Source organism: Delphinus delphis, chromosome 1, assembly GCF_949987515.2.
Source record: "Delphinus delphis chromosome 1, mDelDel1.2, whole genome shotgun sequence".
Classification (NCBI taxonomy): Eukaryota; Metazoa; Chordata; class Mammalia; order Artiodactyla; family Delphinidae; genus Delphinus; species Delphinus delphis.
Genome location: NC_082683.1, coordinates 167,965,963 through 167,983,550, shown reverse-complemented (window position 1 = coordinate 167,983,550; position 17,588 = coordinate 167,965,963). Strand labels below are relative to the sequence as shown.

Below are 17,588 nucleotides of genomic sequence, written 5' to 3'. Positions count from 1 at the left end.
GGCTGCACTGATTGCCTGTTCAAGGCATAATGACTTCTGTGAAGCCATCTTGAGGGAGGAGAGGTCACAGCTGATGCCCTACATCCAGAAGGAAATTTTTTTTTTTTCTTTGCTGTACGCGGGCCTCTCACTGCTGTGGCCCCTCCCATTGCAGAGCACAGGCTCCGGACGCGCAGGCCCAGCGGCCATGGCTCACGGGCCCAGCCGCTCCGCGGCATGTGGCATCCTCCCGGACCGGGGCACGAACCCGTGTCCCCTGCATCGGCAGGTGGACTCTCAGTCACCGCGCCACCAGGGAAGCCCCAGAGGGAAAATTTTAAAAGTGCAGTAAACTTCTGGGCAATTGTGGACTCGCTTTATACACCAAAAAGTGATTTTGTCATTGAGGCTGATGGTCAAAAAACATCTCTGAGTCTGTCTTCTTCTTTTTTTTTTTTCATTGCTTTTGTAATTTTTATTTTTGGCTGAGCCACGCGGCTTGTGGGATCTTAGTTCGCCGACCAGGGATCGAACCCCTGCCCCCCTGCAGTGGAAACATGGAGTCCTAACCACTTGACCGCCAGGGGAGTCCCTCTGAGTCTTTCTTATACCCACTGCTGTGGCTGCCTGTGGTCCAGTCTCCCCCTTACCCACCGTGGAAGAAAGAGATGGCCTGAAGACAGCTTAATCTCCTGCTGAAACATGGGGGAATCTGCTCCCTCCTTCTCTCTTGAATCTCTCTTGGCGTCATTCCCAAAGTACCAGTTCCAGGGAAGGTCACTGAATGTCGTGATTGCCAAGGTAGCTGCCGGAGCATAAATCACTTCTCCATCTCGGTCCCTTCTAGGTGCCGTCCCTCTCAGGCTGCTGGGCATTTAGAGGAAGATGCTTCTGCCCTTGGCACTAGAATAGCTATTCACAATAACAATGAAAACTGCTCTCACCAGAGCATCAGAGCCAGTGGAGAAGACAGAGTGCTTATTTTAGCGTTGCTGTATCTCTTCAAGTCGGAATCCCACGAAGGTCTCAGAATTGGTCTTCCCAGCCTTCGCTTGCGAATGCACCGTCTTAAGAGATTGTGCTGCCGGCTCTGTCAGCTGCTTTATATCTTACAGGAAGGGTAGGTCCCGAGCCTGGTGTCAGAGGTTAGCGCTAAGAAGTCCCCAGACTCGTTTAAATAAAACCATTTGGCTTCTGAACTACGGTTTCCTCCACAGTAGAATGGAGATAACACTACCTAGGTGTTAGCAGGCTCAGATGAAGGAATGTATGTGAAAGTACATTGTGAGGCATTAAGATCCTAGGAAGATGTCAGGCTTGTGATTTACACTGGTTCTCATCATAAGATTCAGCTGTTTGAGAAAAAAATTCATCTTCTTTTCCTTTGTGATAGTTATTGAGCACTTGCTATGTACTAGGAGGCCTTGGGGAGAGAGAAGATGAATGATTCGGCCCCTGTACTTGTGAGACTTACAAAGGCTTCTCTCTCCAATATAGAGCCAGTGTTCCCAGGTCGCTCCTACAAGTGTCGTTCCAATGGGTGGCCTGGTCAGGAGGGTCTAAAAAGGAGCTCTCTGATGGGTGAGATAGATGTGCGCAGATCTCTCCCTGGCCCTCGGGGATCTCCAGTCCAGTGCTATCGCCAGGCAGCCACAGGACTTGCTCCCTGCTAAGGAGAATTCTTGGGGTGTCTAAGAGCCCTTGAAGGGATGGAGAGGAGTTACCGAGTTTCCCTTGTCAAACCTCCTCTGGCAGCAACTGTCCTCAGGACCGTGTCTCCTGGGTGCTCTGCTGTACAGCGTTCTTCATTGGTAACCTTCCTTCCCTTGCACACACAAAAGCTCAATTAATTTATTCAGATGAGATTATGGAACTGACTGTTTCCCCACTTTTCTGACATGGGGAAATCTTTCTGATTGTTGTCTAGGCTTTAGAAACAGTCTAATGAAACCAATGTAATATGACAAGAAACGGAATATGGTGTGTCAAGGACATAACAGATGCACCCCAACCTGGTGAAAGTTATTCCCCTGATTTTGGGGCGTACCTGCAGTATTCCCCGAGTACATGCGGGTAAACCCCACACTGGTGTTGTAGACAGGTTCCATCTCTCTACCTCAGTTTGCTACTTTTTAAATTCTGGTTATGCATGTGTGTATATATCACTATGGTGCCCTGGGAGTTCTGTTTGCTTTCACCCTAACATATTTAAGAAGTACTGGCTCATTCAAAGAGCTCTTCTTTAAAGGGGACTTAGTAAATGCTTTTTAAGAAGCGTAAGAGAGCCATTGGCTTGTAACTAAATAAAGGCATTTGTCCTGTGCCATCTACACAACCGCCAGTGAGAAAAGAGAGTGGAGAGAGCTTCAGAAAGCACCTGAGTTTTGACCCCTGCCACTAAGGCTTCTGAAGCCTTCAAAAGATAATAGAGAGAGAGAGAGCTGTAAGACAGAGCTGAAGCTTCCCCAAAGAGGAGAAACTCTTTTTTTTTTTTTTTTTTTGCCTTAAGAATTCTCCTTCCATTTTCAAAAATGACAGTGCCTCTTCCTTTGCTAGGGTGTCAAGTAACTTGGGACCAGTTGGACTCACTCTTTGGATGTCCTGGCTGCTAGGATTTAGTCCGTTTTCTCTCCCAGTGGCCCTAAGAGCAGAGGAAAATTTGTACACGTTATACACCAGTCATGAGATTGAAACTAAAGGATAGGGCTTGCTCTCAGATAATTAAATAAAAATAAGATACACTCAAACATTTCAGAGTACTTAGCTGTGGTCTAGTTTTGCCGTGGAGATTCTTACTTTAAAGACTGTTTTTTCTCCTCTCACAAGTGGTGTCCCGACCTTGAACAGAAAGCTGCTTAGCACCCAAATGAACATGAATTCTTAAAACAAGCATAACACCTGTGGCTCCATTCCAGAACTCGGTCATGCCACAGTTCATCTGGATTCCTATAATTCCTGTATGTTCCCATATCTTAATTGCCCATAGCTGTGTTGCCAGTACAAACAGGATGGAGGAAGAGTCCACACCCTTAATGAATACATCTACTAACCCTAAGAAAGCACCATCTTTTGAAACTCTAGTATTCTTTTTAAGGTACTGAATGACCATCTCCTGAAATGCTAATAAAGATATCTGATAACTAAAAATTCCTTTCGAGCAATTCTTACTCCCTACCATCTTTCTAGCTGGGGTTCAGGACGGGCATTCAGCATAAAGAACATTACTGATTTTCAGACTCTGCCCTCTGCAATGTTATTTAAGAAATGAATGCTCAGGTTCACCAAATCAGACATCAAATCCATCTCAGCATACTTGAAAAGAGGAGTCAAATGAAATAAGTACACATTGGATCGGGGTAGATTGTAAAATTTGCACACAAAAAAGCCTCAGGGTGTAAAACATAAGATAATGACATCTGTAAAACAGGCTGTGTGGAAAAGACCCGAGACTTCTCATTTATTATGCATTCAAAACACATAGAAAATATGATACGAGTACAAAGGTTAAAAAGAGAGAGAGAATGTGTGTGGGGGGCAGTTGGGAGGGAGAGAGAGAATGAGAATGAATGAGAATCATTCACAGTTGGGATGTATTAATAAAAGTATAAGTTCCACGATTAGGAAGGTGATAGTTCTACTGTGTTCTGCCTTGAGAATTATGTTCAGATTTAAGGGTCTGATTTTAAAATTGGAGCAAAGAGGAGACCATCCACCAAGGTAAAAGGCTCTCACGAAAAATAAGAAAAGGAAATAGGAATGTTTGCTTAGAAAAGAAAAGAGACGGGGGCAGGGAGACATGAGATTTGGCTTCACAATTTCTGAGTAGGGTCAGGTGGCAAGGGGGTAAATCATCTTATGCGGCAGAACCAGACCCAGTGGGCAGACCTTGTAGGTAAGCAGATCTCAGCCCAAGATAGGGAAGAACTCTGTACAGTCGGAGCTGTCAGAGACTGCAGTAGGTCATCTGCCTAAGTTTGAGTTCTCCGTCACTGAAGGAGTTCTGGGAGAGACTGTCTTGTCTTGTCTTGTAGAGAAAACTGCAGTAAGAGGAATTCGATACCAGTAACATTGAGAGAGCACATAATGGGTGCCGGGCAAACCCTTTATGTGTTCTCATTTCTAAGTGCAATGAAGAGTTTCAGAGAGAATGAACGTTAGCTGTATTTGCTTTCCTTTTCAAACTAGATAATCCAGACCATCTCTTCCGCTTCATCTTTACTCACTCCCAAGTCATGAATTTAATACATTAGCAGGAATAGCCCGTCCCACTTGGTGAAGTTGGTAAATAGCTTGCAATCCTAGCAGGGTGTGCCCTGTTGCTTATTCGCTGAGCTCCAGGGCAGAGCAGGAAAGCAGCACAGTGCCTCAAAGTAATTAGGCGATTGCCTGACAAAGAAGTTAGGCCACAAGCAAGAAGCTTACAGACAACACAGAGACGAGCTCCCGGTACAAGACACGCAATAACCATTATGTGCATCACTGCTACAATTTTAGAGAGCTTTGAGAAAGATTTTCAGGCTAATAAGGAGCCGCTACACCCATTAAGGCATGTCAGACAGTCCACACCAATCGTCATGGAGCTGCAGGGAACATGCAGTAGTTTCTGGAAAGGGGAATGTTGAAATTTGTCTGTTCTGGGCTGAGAAGGCTCTCTGCAGCGGTGAGCGAGAATGTCCGAGAGGGTACATTTCCATCTTTATTTTGGCAACGTTTGGTGTAAGTCTGGCAAGATTTTACTAGTTTCTCAATCTGTAGAAAGAGATTAAAAATAAAGGGTGCTTCTCACCCATTAAGAGATTAAGGGCGAGATCCTACATTTCCAAGTTTAACTTGTTAGTGGAATCGGTGCATATTGCCTTCTTTCTGTTGACCTTGTTGGGAGCCATTGCTGGGTTCTAGAATAGCTGTGTGGATAAATATGTCATGAGATCATTGGCCTCTTTAAAGGCCATTAGTGGACCAAAATCATGGCGATTCTGCCCCTTCCCCCTTTTTTTAACATGTAAAAAAATTTTATTTATTTTATTTATTTATTTTTTGGCTGTGTTGGGTCTTTGTTGCTGCGTGCATGCTTTCTCTAGTTGTGGCGAGCAGGGGCTACTCTTCCTCGTGGTACACGGGCTTCTCATCGTGGTGGCTTCTCTTGTTGTGGAGCACGGGCTCTAGGTGCGCAGGCTTCAGTAGTTGTGGCTCATGGGCTCAGTAGTTGTGGCTCGAAGGCTCAGTAGTTGTGGCTCGTGGGCTCTAGAGCACAGGCTCAGCAGTTGTGGTGCACAGGCTTAGTTGCTCCGTGGCATGTGGGATCTTCCTGGACCAGGGCTTGAACCCATGTCCCCTGCATTGACAGGCCGATCCTTAACCACTGCACCACCAGGGAAGCGCCCCCACCCCCGCTTTTTTTTAGAGAAAAAGAAGCACAGATTGAAGAGAAGTAAGAAAAGAGAGAAAGAAAGTGGAGCAAAGGAAGGAGAGAAAATAAGGAGAGAGAGAGGAAAAACAAAAGAGAGTTGTATGTGCTTTAAAGAATGAGACAATGGCAGAGGAGAGTGGCTTCAATCACCTACTCCAACCAAGAGGACAGCCTCCCACTGTGACGTCATTCCAAAGGAATATGTCCCATTCGTGGTCCACCTGCCCGCAAAAGCGGGTCCACGTGCCCTCTCTATACACAGTCCTGAGCACAATGAGAAACAGGAGAATCAAAACAAAATAGGTGTCTCCACCTAAGTGGGGTTTTTATGAAGGTGATGGAAACTTTGGAGTAGACACTAGAAACACCGTGTCTGTCATAGTTCAAGAAAACCAACCACTGTGGGCCAGCATCACTGTGATTTAATGTTTTTTTTTTTTTTGGTTTTGTGTAAGAAGGGGCCAAAACGGTCCTGCTGACAGTGTGCACAGACTCAAATAGCAGTTCGATGAAGGCCAAGTCACATAAGCTGATGCTGACACAGTGACTCCCAACTGCCAGCAGCACATTAGGTCTGTCCCCTGCTCGGAGACACCCACTTTCCATCACAGATGCTCCGGTGCTGGGTTACATTTAATAGGAGGGATGGCCAGGGAGAACATCAGAGACCACTGGTGATGCACTGTTTATTCCTCAGTCACTTTGTGTTACATTGCTGTGACTTGAATGTCAGCAGTGTTTGGGATGTGGTAGTGAAATCAAATCTATCTCCCGTGTGCCAAGACAAATTTGAGAAAACCCCCGAACACAATTGTCTTGGTTTCTCGCTGGCTGTGTCCGCGCACATACAAATAGCAGCTCGTTTCCTGGCCCTCCAATCGTGTGGCGGGTGGCTTTCTTGCTGCTCCCTGAGGAATGTCTAATGAAACCCAAACTACTTCCCTCAAAGCTGGGGATGTCAGGAATGAGGGGCCACTACACCCGTTAAGCACTGTCAGAAGTCCACGCCAATTACTACAGAGCTGTAGGAAAAGTGCAGTCATTTCTGGAAAGGGGAATGAAGAGTTTGTTCTGTGTGTTTGAGGAGCTTGGGGATGAGAGCCAGTGGATGCTACTGAGGATAGAGGCACCAGGCACATCTCGTATGGGCGTCCAAATGATCCTGGGCAGTCCTAGTATTAGCAAAGTGCCTCTCGGGGGGAACTTCCGCACGAACAAGCCCCAGATCTCCAAACCAGAGCCATTCTTTTAAGGAGTATCAGTGAAAATACCGGGCCTTGCATTAAAGTTTCTGGAGCTTTACTGCAAGGTCTAACAGATCTCTAGTTATGCAAGAGCTACGTCTTTGTGCCCGTTTTTGCAATAGTGCTCCAGTGAGGGTGTTGGTCTTTCTGCCTCGGGTGGGATTCATGTCTTCGACTCACGGGACTCTTTTGCACGGAGGGCAGGATATTGTGGTGAAAAGCAAGGGCTTTTGATGACAGGCCAGCTTCACCTTGCCCTTAGCCAGGACTTATTTCACTCTCCTTGCTCTTGATTTCTGAATCTGTGAAATGGGGATTAAAAACACCTTCTTAGCAGACATGAAGCATATAAAACTATTAGAACATGGGAGGCGATTGTGAAGTCAATTCTGAGGCTGCAGTGAGACCAGGCCATTCTTTTTTAGGGAGGGGATGGTGGGATAGACATATTTTATTCGTCCCTAACCAGTTCATAACACTGAAGCGAAGGGGAGCCTGGCCAAGTTCATTATGGTTAGACGTTGTCTAGGGCAGATGTTATCAAATCTGGATGTAAGACAGAATCACCTGGGATTCACACGGTAGGTCTGGGATAGAGGCAGGTAATAAGCATATTCCTAAGCCCCCCATGTGACTCTAAAGCAGGTGGTGAGGGACAGTCATCTAATGTAAAATCTGGGGGAGAAAAAATACTTTTTGGAGGCTCCATCCGTGAGACTATCAAAATGAGAATGATGAAAAGGCAGAGCTGCAAGTGAGCTGGGTGGCCATCTAGCTCAACCTGCTACCAGATTCAGGATAGATGATTGAAGCCTTGCCTCCCTAAAGGCTGAACTCTGGATATCCTTGGGGTATTTCTTTCAGCCTCCAAATCTACACTTTCTGTCAGAACTCCTCACGTATTGGTGATGTTGTAAGACCTTTCTTTGGTTTTTGTTCAGTCGTTTATAAACTGTCCCAGGACACTTAACTGCTTCTGTCCCTTCTCTTCTAATTAAGTTAGTTGGTAAGAGAATGTTCTCTCTCGGTGGGACATTCAAGGAAGGCCCAAGAACCAGTTAGCATCTCTGTTGCAGGATGGAAAGGGGGATAGGAAGGGACGTTTTTGAGTGGAAATGTGTGCGAGACCCAGTGCTTGAATGTTCTGTCTGCTCGCTTGTGTGAACTGACAACCTGAGTCAATACATATGAGATAGGAAATTATTTACTTCAGGTTGTTTACTGACAACCTGAGTCAATACATATGAGATAGGAAATTAAGATGAAGAAACAGGCTCAGAAAAGCCCACTGATGTCCCTGTTGCCCCATAGCTACGACTTTTTGATTTGGGGTTAAAATTCAAATGGCCTTAAAGATCCCACTGCCTTCGGATCCTATAACTGTATGTGACTGTGGAAGGACTAGCTACTTTCTCCCACTGGGCTGCCTCTGAATATGCGGCCAGACTCAGCTCAAACAGCCGCCCCCATGCCCTGCCCGGAGATGTTCAGGTGTGGGCACCTGATGCTGGCTGTCCTGGACGCGAGGGGCAGGGGGCTGAGTGCCAGTCCTGGGAAGGCCTGGAGGTGACGGGAGGGTGGCCCAGCACATGAGTGAGGCCCCATGCCCCTGCACGTGCTCCGTTGTCCCATCAGACTTCACGTACGCAGCGTAAATTCAAAGGTGAAATGATTAAGGGTCTAAAGATGGTGACCACAGAGCATCAAACTCCAGTGTGAGGCTTTTCTGAGCTTGGGACCCGGTACCACCACCCTGGTCACATGCCCATGAAGCCATCCCTGGGCCATGGGGAACCAAAGAACTCTAAGTGAAGATTCCTGACCGCAGGGTGCTAACACAAGGAGAAGATGATTTACAAATGAGCTAATCAATAATTTGGAAGAGGGCTTCCCTGGTGGCGCAGTGGTTGAGAGTCCGCCTGCCGATGCATGGGACGTGGGTTCGTGCCCCGGTCCGGGAAGATCCCACGTGCCGCGGAGCGGCTGGGCCCGTGAGCCATGGCCGCTGAACCTGTGTGTCCGGAGCCTGTGCTCCGCAACGGGAGAGGCCACAGCAGTGAGAGGCCCGCGTACCACTAAAAAAAAAAACCTAGGATGAGCGTGGGCAAGTTAGCAAAGGTCAAGCACAAGTCTCCGACTACCTGGCAATGGGGTAGGAAGTGGATCGGAATTCCAGAGGCCTTTAGAGACACGTCCCATTCCAAAGGGGGAAATGAGTTCTTGGAGAAGGTGGAGAAAAAAGCTACATCCCTCCAAGCCTGGATGGATGGATTAGGGCTGCCCAAGCCATTAACTACCTACCCAGCCACTCCGAGCCCAGGAAACGAGCCTCAACATCCAGGCTGGGTGTAGAGGGGCCACGTTGAGCTCTTTGCACCAGGCGTCCAAAAGCCTTTATGAGCAGGGTCACAGGCTAGGCCCCAGCACTTTGCTGTGATTTTTAGTTTTTCCCCCAAATGTAAGGATATTTGGCAAGTCGCTCAAGTTCCTCAGCCAGGCATGGGACTGGTGACCCGTAGCAGAGGGCAGCCAGGGACAGCTGGGGCTGACCCTTAGCAGTGGTAGTCAGTTCTTTAGTTACCAGTCTTTATTCAGTGAGCTCCCATTCTCGGGTGCTGGAGCAGGGGTGTGGGAAAAGCTGCCGTGTCCTGCTGGCCTGGTCCCTTCACTGTGGTCACAAGACCAAAGCCGACGTGCTGCTGGAGAACGCTCAGCTGCCATTTCACCTCCTGTGTTAACTGCTTCGACTTATAAAGCAAGAACCAAAACTGTGGCTTTGTAGTATCAGGCAGCTGAAGCAGCCAAAGTGGTTATAATGGCCAGAGAGGAGGAGGGCTGTTTGCCAGGGTATAGGGAGCAGAGCAGAACAACGTACTTAACTATCAAGCAATTCCTGTAAATATTTGCAAACACCCCTTCAAAGCTCGAAAGCCTAGGACAGGATCATTGGATGATTTGCTTAGAAGAAGGAGAAACAAAATTGACCTCCTGGTCCAAAGCGGCCATAAAAAGAAAGTGTGTTTATGGGCAGAGGACCAGAAAGGGAAAAAAATTGTTCAAAGTTTAATAAACACAAAAGAGAATAAAAATAAATCTCAAGAGCACTTATTTACAAACTTGATGGAGGGATAAGGTTGGGGTTGGCGGGTGTGAATGATGGGTGTCTGTGGAAGTAACACAGGCCTGAAGGGGGTTCCAATAAGAGGGAGAAAACCAATGAGATGTTTACTCTCGCTAATGACGGGAAATGCACTGAAGCAGCTTTGCGCTTTCAGGATGCTCTTTCAAAGCATGTTTGAAGCTCCTGCTGTCTAATGGGGAGGCCATGCGAACTTGAATGCAGCCACTAGGCCTGTGGAAGGTTCTGGCCAAACTGGAGAGTGTGTGAAGCCAGGAGGCCCGGCCCCAGCCCTCCCCAGGCCTCTCTACCTGGGACCCCAGACTGTTTTCAGCTGAGCTGATCAGGATGGGACAAGCCTGTCCAATCACCTGGGCTGGGCGCGTTCCAGCGGAGGGAAAGGTCAGTTTGTCCTGGCAGCTACCTTTGCAAATTGCTAAGCTAGGGGGCTCCCCAAACCTTTCTGGCCGGGTGAATGTTTTTGTCCGCCTGAAACTGTCCACCGAGTATTTCACGGTAGTGATGCAGCGGGCCATCCCCGTGTCCACATGAATACCTTCTTTTCTCTGAAACGTGGGTGCTTTAGATTCGGGGGTTTTTTGTTTGCGTGCTTGTTTGTTTTTGTTTCTGAGGCTTCTGAGCTACAAAGCTTCAATTCCCACAGTCCTTTGTGAAGCAGTCATCGAGCAGGGCATGGTTTGAAATTCACCACTTCCCCGTGAGCTGCTTTCCAGAAGCCACAGGACATGGGAAAGGGATGGGGAAAAGCCTCTATGAGGGAAAAAAGTTCAGAGCTCTTACGATGAGGAAATGTTGGTGTGTTCCTAGCATTTTTTTTTTTTCAGTGTAATTGTCAGGGCATGGATTTCCCAGGAAATCACAAAAGGTGTTTATTTCTATTTTAACATCAGCAGGATGGTTCACTTGTTTAATAAGAAACTAGTCTTGCCAATAGCCAGACGCCTGAGTCTTTCAAGACTCCTGTTGATGACCAACTTCGTAAACAGTGGGTATTTGGTGAACTCCATGTGTGCAGAGCCCTGTCCTAGGTAGACGGGGAAAAAGAAAGACCTGGAAAATATGGTTAGTCCTCAAGATTCTTAAGATTTCATGGGGAAATAAAATAAGCAAACATAATAATGAAGTAATAAAAACATTTGTAAGAAGCCATAAAAAAATGAATGATTATGTTGCAGTGAAGTGACATAATTGAGGAGGGGGTAGAAAATCATGGAGCCACCAGAGTTGGATGGAACATTCCAGAATAACGAAAGTAAGTTTGCAGGAGATTTTGGAAGAGTATTGTAGAAATATACCTATTCTACGTATACTGTAGGAATGTACCTGTAACAGGTGGCCTGTCCAGTGTAGGTGCTTAATAAATCGGTGTTGTATATGAAGTATGGGGATAGAATTTGGACTTGCTTTGGTTTGGGGGTAACCTCAAGTTGCATATTCAAAGGCAATGACAGGTTACTACAAAGTAACAGCAAAATTCTAGCAGCCCATGAACTTGAAATTGCTGTGGGCTTTCTGCATCTCTGTATTTTTCGTGACTCAGAACAGAAGGCATTTGGGTTGATTTTCTTCCTCTTCATTAGCTAGGATTCCCTCCCACCAACGGACATTTATGCTGAATAAAGAATTTTAAGACTGGCCTGGTATAGCCAGTATCTGTATATTTTTATTCAAATGTCCTCACCCTAACTTGTCTAGAGGGTGTATTTGGTCCTATGTGTGTGAAAGACCAAATTATCAAAGCCAAAAAAGATGCAGTCCATGAAGCTGGAGAGAGCAGAGTGTTTGAGTGCCAAAATTTCAAGGAAAAAAAATACATGGGCAAACTGCTTGCCATTAGGAGCTCTTTTCCTGGCACAACTGATGAAAGTGTACGCAAGCCCGACGGCTCTCTCCAGGCATCCACTGTCATGAACTTGTTCCAATTTATAACCATCTAGGGTTTTCCACCACTCTGTCAGCTTTCAAAGGAGAGGGTTAACTTTATAGCCTCAAATGGAGTTGGAAGTGGTTTGTTAATCCCTATTAATCGGCTGCTCCTGTAACCAAATGCAGATGTTTATTTTTTTTTTTCTGGTTCAATTGTTAATGATATTAAATTGGCCATTGGAAACGAAATCATTCTGTAGATATTTCCCGTATGGTTTCTTAAGACTATCTCATGCTGCGTGGTCTTTTGTGAGAGAACAATGGATTTTTATCATTTTGAATGATTGCCCTAACTTTTTACAGATGCCATCCCGCCCACTTTCTACAGACCCTACTTCAGAATTGTCCGATTTGACGTCTCCGCCATGGAGAAGAATGCTTCCAATTTGGTGAAGGCAGAGTTCAGAGTCTTTCGTTTACAGAACCCGAAAGCCAGAGTGCCTGAACAACGGATCGAACTGTATCAGGTAACTTTTCTTTGGGTTGTTTGAATGGACAATCAGTTTGAAGTCTTAGGATAAAGGACTTCCTACAGACAGATTTTCTGAACTGAGATACGCCGTTTTCTACACGCATAATCATGACATAGACCCTCTTTTATTATTCCTCTCACAGTGACAGTTCATTCCTCACTTGCTCAGGAAGGCAGAACATTTAGAGTGAAGGGGGGAAGCTCTGGGCATGAATGGCTAGAGTGCCCACCCTCGGGAGGGCTCAAGTCCAGAAGTCCACCCCCTACTCTGTAAAGTCAGATGACGTAGGACCAGTCCCACCCCAAGGAGGGAAGTCAGCTACCTTTCTTTTCTCATTTGATGGCCATCCCTTTCTCCTTTTCTTCCCTCGTCACTTCCTTCCTGTTGTCTCTCTCTCCATCTTTTTCACTCTCTTTTCTTCCTCTCTTTGCTACCTCCTGTCTCTTCACTAACCTCATCCTGCCTCCTCTTCCTCTCTGATTCTACCCGCACTTTCTAGTCCATCCCACACCAGATGCACATCCTCTGTTCACCGCTGTCCACCACGATTTCAGGCAGCCCTGACATCTCATCTCCCTAAGTACAGTTACTAGGCAGCTGTGTCAAAATATGATGTTGGTGGCGGTGATGATGATGACGATGATGATGTGATGATGATATGATGATGATGATGATGTGATGGTGATGATATGACGATGATGATGATATGATGATGATGATGATATGATGATGATGATGTGATGATGATGGTGATGATATGATAATGATGATGTTGGTGGTGATGATGATGATGATGATGATGATATGATGATGATGATGGTGATGGTAATAATGATGGTGATGATGATGATGATACCAAGTTACTGAGATGTGAGAGATGTTCTTAACAGCTTATTACTCACGTGGGTTACCAGGCAGTAGCATCAGCATTACCTAGGAGCTGGGAGAAATGCAGAATCTCAGGCCCCAGCCCAGACTTACCAAATCAGAATGCACAGAATGTAGACCAGAATCTAGACTTTTATCAAGATCTTCAGGGGATCTGACACACATGAAAGCACTGCTCTGAAAGCCCTGAGCTGGGCAAGGGACGCAGATCAGGTCATAGTGAATACGTCATAGTGTCATATGAACAGTGTCTGTAGAGGGCAGAGTTGGAAAGATTTCACCAGGGACTTGACGTTTGGGTGGGGCCTCAAGAAGCATCTGTTAAAACAGGATGAGGGATGGTCATTCTTGACGGAAGGAGCCACTTGTACCAAAACAGGGTGTCCTTTGAAGGGGCCTGTTCAGGGTACCAAAGAGATGGTACTCAGTGCCAGGAGGTGAGGAGAGTCTAAGGCGGAGTGTTGCCCTCCAGGGAAGATATGTAGAGGGAGACTGAATAAGAACAGACCCGAGAACCCCAATGTTAAGGAGGAGGCATGTGAGACAATATGACTAAAAAGCGTGCTTCCTTGAGGGAATGAAAGGAATTGACATCTGCATGTGGAGACCTCTAGTTGTCCTGGATTGTAAACATTTGGAAATTTTGGTAATCTGGATAAGACTTTTCTTTGCATTTATTGCGAAAATGGAAAAATTCCCACACAAATAAGCATGGAATCTCTGAGAATGAGTCTGAAGTTGTTAAAACAGTTTTCAAGTACCAGTTTACATGTGTGTTCATGAAAAGTAGTTCTTGCTTAGATCCTCAGGGACCTCTCTGTGGAGACCTTAAGATCTTAATGCGCGTTCTAAGAGTATCAGACAGGGTCGTCTTTCTGTGTACCAGCCCCTCTGTTAAGCCCTTTGTAAGTATTGCCTCCATTTGTATCCACAGCTCTCCTGTGAAGTTTGCATGATGAAGTATCTTTTTTTTTCATTTATTGACATATAACAGACGTATAACATTGTATTAGTTCAAGGTGTACCACCTTGAATAATATTTCGATATATGTATATATTGCAAAATGTTCACCACAGTAGGTTTAGTTAACATGTACCACTTCACATAGTCACATTTTTTTTCCCCTTTGTGGTAAGAACTTTTAAGATTTACTCTCTTATTTCAAATATTTAATACACTATTACAAACTATCGTCACCATATTGTACATTACATCCCCAGAACTTATTCATCTTACAACTGGAAGTTCGTACCTTTAGACCACCTTCACTCATTTCAAATATTCTTTCTTCTACTGGATTCTTTCTCCTTTTTACAGAGAAAGATGCTGAGTCACAGAGAAATTAAGTCACTTGGCCAGGGTCACACAGCCAGGAGGAGGCGGGGCTGGGATCCAGGTCCAGCTCTGATTCTCAAGCACTCACTCTTCACCGCATTTGCTGTTTGTAGCAAATCCTTCCCTACCTCTTTGCCTCAATATCAGCCAGAAGAGAAGAAAAATAAGAGAAACTAGGCCGGCCAGAGGGTGGAGTGGTATTAGGAGGGAAAGCAAAGACGGAGTTCTCTGAAAAAGCAGCTTGATCAAAGGTAGCCAGAGACATTGCAAGGTGATTTGAAAAATAAAAACAAAAACATGACTGCCTGTCCTCTTTTTTCTTCTTTCTCAATTAAGTCTCTCGTCCCTGCCTCTCTGTGCAGATAGATTGTTCTCTCTGGCCCTGTTTCAATTACGCGACTTCAGTTAATTGAAGGCAAGGTCTGTTAGATTTTGTTGCCTGTAACGTAAGCTGCTAAGTCACCGTTATTCTTTGGCTTCTGACCTTGCTCCGAGGAGTGGCCTCTGATAGCGGGTTACTGATAGTTTGTCTTCCTCCCAGAGGCCGTCTCATCCCCGGGAGGGGATCTGTCCCTGGAGGCTGGTAATTCAGAGGACCTCAGTGAGGTCCTCAGTGGCTGTGTACCTTCCCAGAGGTTATTGCAGCGCTGGCCACCCCATGACACAAGCAGCAGGCTCTGCTCCAATTAAATCCACAATTGGAAAAGATACAGCCCCAAACAGAAGCTCATTGTATGGAGAACATGACCTTGGGCTTGTTCAGTGACACTGAACACGAGACCCAGGAAGGAGGTAGTTTTAGAGGAAAATAAGGAAGAATAACATCTCCTTATCTATCTGGAGCTCAGCTATGCAGCAATCTAACCTCCTGAAACACAGCCAAAGTCCAGGTAGTAAGTCAGAGAGATCCCCGAGCACCCTCACAGAAGACATAGCACACACACACAGCTGACTCACCGGAAAGGCAGCCTTTGGTCCTCTCTGGGACCACAAGAAATTCGAAGCACTGGATTAGAAGGAGTGCTGGGGGAAGACACTCTGACAGGAGGAGATGACCCTTTAGACTTGAGATGTTTGCCTGTGCACCCCAGTAATGCCAGCCCAGACGATCAAGTCATAGAATGCAGTGCCTGTATGGACAATTTTCCTAAAGCTTATCCTGTTTGTGGTTAACCCAGTCTTTATCTCTGTGGCACCTTATCTGGATTCTGACATCTGCTGGTGGCCTTTTTATCTGGAGTCCCATCTTTGGCCTGTTCTTCTCCAACTTGCCACTTGCCTTCCATGCATTTGGAACTCTTTGTGGCCTTCAGTGATAAACTCCCTCTTCAAGTCTCAGGACAGAAATTGATGCTTACAGTAACAGCTTCCAATTATGCAGGTGAGGCTAAATTATATTCAGGTAACTGAACACGTGCCGTAAGGTACTAGAGGGTTTTCTAGGCAAAATTGCTGAAATGTTATTTTGAGAAATAAAATACTCAGTGCTTAAATGGGCAGACCTGTAGCTATGTGGAGAGCTCAACTATTCAGAAGAACAAAGTCTCTGAAGTTTCTAGATTCCCTTTGACTACTGTATTACTGGCCACAGGGTTGACAATCTGCTTCCTAGAGGAAGAGAGATAGGATGACTAGGAATAGGTTTTCAGGGTGTTTAGATGATTGTATGGATAATTTATTAGGATTCCTCAGGGCATCGGTTCTAAGCAGGGGGAGTGTGTGTGTGTGTGCGCGCGCGTGCGCGAGCTCACATGTGGGTGCAGGAGGTGCTTCCCCACCTCTGAATGCCCTGGGGGAGCTTCTACAAGGCCTGTCCACAGTCCGTTTCCTGGAGCTTCTGATTCTCCCTGGAGAGGAAAAGATTTGCCTCTGGACAGACGTGTTTTCGAAAAGCTCTCCTCACGATTCAGATATGATCATTCTCCATTCTCCGTTGGGAATCACAGATTTAAGGCATATCCCAAGTTTGGGGGGTCATTCTGTCCCCTAAAATGTATATGGGTCCTCTTTCTAGAGTCCGAATCCCAGGCTAGAAAGACCTAAGATAGCATTTCCAGGAGTGAGTTCCGAGTTAGTTTTGTCCAGGGCTGTGCATCTGTTGATTTCTCCCTGCCTGGGAGAGTCAGGATACCCGAGCTTCTGTGGAAATCATGTTTAGTTTGGCAAGGCGACTCTCACTCTTCTCCCCTCTACAGAATCGTCTGTCAGAGCTGTGATGAATGGTGGTAATATAAAACCGCACTGTCCTCCTGCTACCTCTGACTTCTGTTATGCGAGCAGGCTCTAAAGAGCATATACTGGTGTGATCACAGTATGACTTCAGATGTACACCAGTATCAGAGGGACTACGAAAGGGATAAAGCCTTCTGATAAGACGGGAAAGAGGGCAAAAAAGAGGAAAACTGAAAATTTTTCCAAATAGGAGTGACCCTTACCGTATTTTTAGAGATTTATGACAAAGGCAGCCTTTATTGAAATAGGCTCCGATAGAGCTCCAGTGCTCTGGGAATGCTTTTGAACCTACTAATATTTAGTGGAGCTCTCAGCGCATTTGGAAGACAGAATACATCTTTCTCTGATTAAGTTGTGCTTGTATTTATGATTAAAATCATGCCCAGAGTTATAGAGGGAAAAAAAATAGGAGAGGGGAATCTTCTTCAATTGAATATCACCAACAAGAGCAAGGGTGTCTGCCGTCTTGGAGGGGGCTCAGCCCCCAATTTCACAAGCAAAGAAATTAATAACTTACGTAAGGGTGCCCATGACCTCGTGGCCGTGTGAGACCACCAAAAACTACTTATGTTTAGGGGTGCTGACCTCAGAGGGCCTTGGAAATCCCAGCTATTTCTAGCTCCCTCTCACCAACTTACACCCTTTTCACGCTTATTTCCCAATTCTTTTTTTTTTTAATTGATGTATAGTTGATTTACAATGTTGTGTTAGTTTCTGGTGTACAGAAAAGTGATTCAGTTATATATATATATATATATATATATATACTTTTATATATATATATACTTTTATATATATACTTTATATATATATATATACTTTTTCAGGCTCTTTTCCCTTATAGCTTATTACAAAATATCAAGTATAGTTCCCTGTGCTATACAGTAGGTGCTTGTTGGTTATCTATTTTATATATAGTAGTGAGTATGTGTTAATCCCAAACTCCTGATTTATTCCTCCC

General features: G+C 45.5%; 1 protein-coding gene across 2 annotated transcripts in view; it reads left to right on the top strand.

Annotated features, from left to right (window-relative positions):
• TGFB2 (transforming growth factor beta 2) overlaps positions 1-17,588 on the top strand; it is an 82,739-nt gene that overhangs the window by 39,351 nt on the left and 25,800 nt on the right. For both annotated transcript variants that reach the window (XM_059998305.1, XM_059998296.1), the window contains one exon: positions 12,002-12,165. In XM_059998305.1, the coding sequence (XP_059854288.1) occupies positions 12,002-12,165 (164 nt within the window). The remainder of the gene's footprint in view (positions 1-12,001; positions 12,166-17,588) is intronic.